Here is a 5,702-nt window from a genome sequence, read left to right as displayed (position 1 = left end):
TCGGCGGAGAGGCGGGCGGCGCTCGGGGTGAGAGCGAGCAAGCGTGATGCAGCCACGGTGCGCCCTGGGGGGCCCTGGGGGGCCCTGGGGGATCCCTGCCGGCGCGCGAGAGTGCTGGCCGCGGGATCAAGCTGAGCTGTGTGCAAAACGCGAGGCACCGGATGTGTGTATACATCCACCATACGGCCGCAGAGGTGCGAGGTGGGGCATCGGGCGTGGGGTGAGGCGAGGGGGGATGAGGCGTGGGGGGCTGAGGGGGTGCGCACCACGGGGAAGAAGGTGCCCACGACGCCCGGGGGTATCGCGTTGGCGCCCTGGCGCGAGGACGGCTGCTGCGGGTACGCCACGGACGGCTGCCACGCCTCTGGCGGCGGCTGGGCCTCGGCTTCGAGCGGCAGCAGCTGCTGCTTCTGCTGCTCCTGCTGCTGCTGCTGCTGCTGCTGCTGCTGCTGCTGCTGCTGCTGCTGCTGGGGCTGGGGCACACGCTGCTGCGGGGTGACCGCCGCCGGGGGCGGCAGCTGCTGCCCCGCCGCCAGCTGCTGCTGCAGCTGCTGCAGCTGGGCCTCCGTCAGCGCCGCGAGCTGCGCATCAATTCGCGGCCGCCCCGCCGCCGCGCTGCCGGGCGCGCCGGCGCGTCGCGGGCCGCTGCTGGGGCTGCGGGCTGCGGGGTCGGGGGTGGGGGCGCGGCTGCCCTTGTTTGGGGCCTCGCTGACGCCTGGGGAGCTGCCTGCATCCAGGTTGTAGCTGCCCTGGTTGGCGAGGTGGCGGAAGTCTTCCTCCTGGGGGGTTGAGGGCTCAGAGATCGCCGCATCTTCGTCTGCGTGCGGCTGCTGCTGCTGCTGCTCCTGCTGCTGCTGCTGCTGCTGCTCCTGCTGCTGCTGCTGCTGCTGCTGCTGCTGCTGCTGCTGCTGCTGCTGCTGGTGGTGCTGCTCGCGAGGCTCCCGATATTGCTGCAGCTGCGGCTGCTGGTGATCCTGCTGCTGCTGGTGCTGCTGCTGGTGCTGCTGCTGCTGGTACTGCTGCTGCAACAGCAGCGGCTGCTGAAGGGGCCCAGGTGGCGCGGCAGGCGTGCCTACGGCCGGGGTGTCGGCGGTGCAGTCCGCCGCCGCGGCCTGCAGTTCAGCCGCTGACATAAGGTCGCAGCAGGGGCGGTCATCCGGTGCTGCGAGCTTGGTGGAAACGTGCGCCTCGACGCCGTTGTTTGCAAATAGGGCACTGCCGACAGCCGTCTGCTGCTGCGGCTGCGGACGGCTGTGGGTGGAAACCGGCGCGAGTAGCGCTTCGGCAGCACTGGCCTGGGGCGCCGCCGGCGCAGAGCCTGGGACGTGCCCCGTGCTCAACAATGCGAAAGAAGGGCTTCTCATCGCAACATATAACGCCTTGCGCTTCCGAACAGGGGCCGTTGTGGCAGACACACCCAGGGCGTCAGCGCGAGCTGAGACTCCGCGTGGGGCTGCAAGGGACGGCCCCCACCAACGCACAGCGCGCGACTAAGATCAAATGAATGTCGTATATGAGGGCCGATTGCGGCCTTTCACGCAGGGCGGAGTTCAATCGGGGGCCACCTTGAACCTGCAATCAGGCAGCGACCGTGAGGTGTGGGTTCACAAAACGTGTCGAGAGTTATGTACAGCTGAATATGCGACGCAATTGGATGGCTCAATCCCGGGAGAGAGACTTGCGGTCAGTATGGCGCGCTGCGATCTACGGTACAATGAAGCGGCGCCTGGAGGTCAATATGGCATGTGCTTGCAGTGGAAAGGTTCAGTATATGGCAAAAACGAAGCGCATTGCGGACAAGATCAGCACCTCGCACCTCGTGCGCCGTGCGCGCTTTGGGGGGGCTCCAACCAAGTTTGTGCTGACGATGGGCAAATGGGGCGTCGCAGGTGTCTTGGTTCAGAAGTGGGAGTTTGGGATAAGATGATGCTATATATCGGACTGCTCTGTACAAATGAGCCATCCCTTGTGCTGCTATGGCTGGTTCACAAGGTTTCCTGTTCAGATTCCTCCTGCAGTGACATACTTCGTGATACGGTAGCAGCAACCGTCATGGCTCAACACTAGTTCTCGTGATGTCATTCACCCCGCCACAAGATGGCACCCTGCACTGCCCCTTCCAATATTCCGCTCAACCCCGCCATAACCGGCCTCGCTCGTCTCCCAAGCATATGTTACACTTTTCAAGGCTCACCACCTCACCCATGGCTCCCGGCGCCGACAACCACCTCCACCTGGCACTGGCAACACTCAGCGATGCACATTCGTGTGCACGCACACGCTTACGACACTGTGCAACGAAAGAATTCCACTAATTCAAGTCACAATGGTTATTGTACATGTCCAGGCCGTGGCGCCCTCGCCTGCCTGGCCTAGACCGTGCCGCCGCCGCCGCCCGTGCCTCCAGCTGCCCCTGGGGCTACCGCCGCGCGCCGCGCTGCGCCGCCGTGCTGGTGAGCAGGGACTTGAGCCGCGGCCACGTCGCGTAGCCGGGGCCAAAGCCCTCGAACTTGGCAACGGCGGCGTCGTATGTTGCATACTGCGCGCCCTGCCGCGGCACCGCGGCCGCCACCATGCCCGCCTGCGCGGCGGCGGCGACGACAGACCCCCCCGACGCGACGACCAAGCAGCGGGAGGCGGGGACGCCGAGGGTGGCGGCGATCGCGCCGAACCACTCTGGCGTGAGGCGGCGGGCTGAGAGTGCAGGCGGGGGGGAGAGGGGGCGGGAGAGGGGAGTGCTCGCTCATGAGGGTGCAGGAAGGCAGGGAGGCAGCGGTGCGGCTGGTAGCCCGCGTGCAGCACAATCACCCCGCGCAAATGCTGGCGTGCACGCATCAAGCGCGACAAGCGTCATCGCGCGCCCACCTGCGGCGTTCTGGAGGCTCGCCGCGACGCCGACGCGCGCCGCGCCGCTCGGCGCGTCCTGCGCCAGCCGCGCGACGAACGCCTCCGCTGCCTGCTGCTGCACGCGCGCCGCAGCGGCGCGGAAGGCCCCGACGCCGTCCCCCGCCGGCAGCCGCCCGTCCGCGTCCGCGCCCCCGTCCTCGCCCTCCTCGTCCGGGGCCCGATGCAGGCCGGCGGTGTACACGCGGAGGGAGGGCGCCAGGTCAGCATCCACCTGCGAGAGGCAGCTTCCCACCACGTCCTCGTCGGGGGCGGACGCCGTCTCAGCCAGCAGCGCGACCACCGCGCCGCCGGCGATGGCGTCCCGGAGCACCTGCATCCCATAATCAACGGGTCCGTTCGGAAGGCAGGCGGCAGCACGAATTAGAATTCAGAACAGGTGCCTGACAGACGAAGGCCACCCAGGCGTACGCGAAGGGGCTGGCGCCTGCGGTGTTTGCAACCCCGGCGCGGCGCGGCCAGCCCCATCCAAAAAGCGCCCGTCTTGCCCGGCCGTTGAGGGTCGTGCGCCCTCGCGCTCCTTTGCAGTCGGGGGGCGGTGGCCCCCGCCCCACGATTTTCAGATTCGCCAACACTGTCGGGGGTGAAGGCGTCCTCGCTTTGCGCTCAATGGCGGGGCACCCACCCGCTGCACGTCCTGCCGCAGGGGCACCTGCCCGCCCCTCAGCATGCGCCTCAGGTGCTGCTGCTTGAGCTCGTGAACCTGACAGGGTTTAGGATCGAAGGGGCGACAGGGGCGGTGCCGTCGCGGTGGGGGATCACGCTTGTGCGAGGATGCAGCTGCAGGGTGCTGAAAGTGAGGGCTTGCCCCCGGGGGGGGGGGGCGCCCGGTGTCTACTGGTGACGTCGAGGAGTGTGTGTGCGGTGACGCGGAGGGGGATTACACTTGGCCAAGCGGCAGGGAGATGAGTGCATGGCAAAAATAAGAGGTCGGTCGCAGAGTCAGGAAAGCAGGAGTCGACGCGGCCAAAAGGAGAGGCCCAGCCGCGCCCACCTTGCGCGCAAAGACGTCTTCCTCCCCCTTGCCGACCGTCAGGGGCCACCCGATGCGGCTGCGGTGCACCAAGGGTGGGCGTTGCGTGCGGTGAGGGTGCTCGGGTGAGGGTGCTGTTGGCAGAGCTGAGGGTCAGATAGATTGCATCCCCGGGGTGGTGCGTGCTACACATGACATGGACACCACACAAGACGTGGGGGCCACAAATGACATTTGTGCTCAGTGCGTCTTGGGGGCCACCCCTAGAGTCTTTGTCATGAGCAACGCACACCTGCTCCACCCACTCGCCGCAACGACCGCGTGACACCGTCCACTCGGCACTCCTGGTCCCTGGGCTGCGTCACACATCCCCACCCCCCGCCAAAACAGCCCACACCTGAAAAACGCCGCCACCAGGCCCTCCCCTGTGCCGTCGCTGTGCGACATCAGGTCATTAAACTTGGGTGATGGGTGAAGGGCGCACAGGGAGGGGCAAGTGCCGCAGGAACGGGTTGGGGGTTGGAGTGGGTGCGATGAAGCGCTCGCGGGGTGGGGTGGGTTGGACTCAGCGTCAGGACGCCAGGCGCGCGCCTACGGGGAACATGCAGCTGCAGGGGGGGGGGCCGGGCGCGCGGGAGGCTCCCGCACGGGTCATGGCCGCTGGCTGAGGGGCGCCAGGGCTGTGCAGACGCCGCTGCGCGCACCAGGGGGGGCGACCAGTTGGCGCACTCGACCCCGAAATCGCGGAACGCGCGGTTGAAGGCTTCCCTGCAGAGCCAGAGTGGTTCAACCATTGCGTGAAGCTGTGAGGTTGGGGGCCCGCAAGGAGTGTGAGTGGCAAACAGGACGGCCGCCTTAGGGCACAGGCCGGCTATCAACAGAGCGCCGCCGCGCCGCGGTTGGTTGGGCTCCCGGGGGAAGCGAGGGGGCGCTCCCTAGGCCTGATTTTGGTGGGTGGCCTCACCTATGACCGTCCATCACCAGGTCTGTGAGGGCGCCGTCAACCTTTGGGGGGGGGGGGCGCAGGGCCGCGCTTAAGGGTGCCCTGTGGTGGGTGAGGGACGCAGCACGGCCACCCCCTTGGCCCACCAGGTTTAGTCATAGTCAAGGCCAGGGCGCGGGCGCTGCTGCCGAGCCAAGTGGGACGGCCCCGGGCGTGGTCAGGGGCGCTCACCTCCACCAGCAGGGCGCAGGGCGCCTCCTCGGCCGGCTGCTGCGCAGCGCCGTCAGCGGCCACGGCGCCATGCGCGTGAGAGCGGGGGCGGGGACGCGATGGTGCTGCGGCCCGCTGCAGGCGACTTGAAAGCTGCGCGCGACTTCTAAGAGTGTTTTGAGGACCGATCCGAGCCCCAAGAGCCATGTCGCGGTGAGCGCTGACGATGATCTGGCCTCTGTGCCTTACGCAACAAACGATTTCTGCAAGGCGATTTCAAGGAAATTTGCCAACAGAACAAGTGCGTGCAGCGCGCGCTCTTGATTGAGCAGCACTGTTGAGGGCGTCGCACACGTCATCATCCCAAGAGCAGAGCTCGACTAGTCGAGCGTGGCACGACACAAGCAGACGCCAAGAGCTGCCATGTTCAGTCTCTTCAGTTTTCGGCATGCCTACTGCCCCAACTCATCTTGATCGTGCTGTAAAAATCAGCTACATTGCTCGCGCCACACGCGTGTCGCACCCCTTGCAAGTCGTTCTCACTCCACGTGTGACGCCTAGGGAAGGTGCCACCATCATCCCATAGCACAACGCCCAGGCGGTGGCGCCGCCGCCTGTTTCAAAGGCACATCACACAACACCCATGGCATACTGCATGAGCCGGTTCTTCAC

The 5,702-nt window shown here is 66.8% G+C and overlaps 2 protein-coding genes across 2 annotated transcripts; both read right to left on the bottom strand.

Annotated features, from left to right (window-relative positions):
• Nucleotides 1–126: 126 nt before the first annotated feature.
• MNEG_13324 (hypothetical protein) lies at nt 127–1,133 on the bottom strand (the record flags this gene model as incomplete). The annotated part of the gene is made up of 2 exons (XM_014038205.1): nt 127–136; nt 328–1,133. 2 exons carry the CDS (start codon nt 1,131–1,133, stop codon nt 127–129), a joined length of 816 nt encoding a protein of 271 aa, XP_013893659.1.
• Nucleotides 1,134–2,419: 1,286 nt separating this feature from the next.
• MNEG_13323 (hypothetical protein) lies at nt 2,420–4,324 on the bottom strand (the record flags this gene model as incomplete). Its single annotated transcript, XM_014038204.1, has 5 exons — nt 2,420–2,694; nt 2,866–3,217; nt 3,530–3,607; nt 3,899–3,956; nt 4,275–4,324. The coding sequence occupies 5 exons, from the start codon at nt 4,322–4,324 to the stop codon at nt 2,420–2,422; spliced, it is 813 nt and encodes a 270-aa protein (XP_013893658.1).
• Nucleotides 4,325–5,702: the final 1,378 nt, after the last annotated feature.

The sequence above is a fragment of the Monoraphidium neglectum genome (genome assembly GCF_000611645.1).
Source record: "Monoraphidium neglectum strain SAG 48.87 unplaced genomic scaffold scaffold03756, whole genome shotgun sequence".
NCBI classification, from domain to species: Eukaryota; Viridiplantae; Chlorophyta; class Chlorophyceae; order Sphaeropleales; family Selenastraceae; genus Monoraphidium; species Monoraphidium neglectum.
This window is presented reverse-complemented; position numbering and strand designations above follow the sequence as displayed.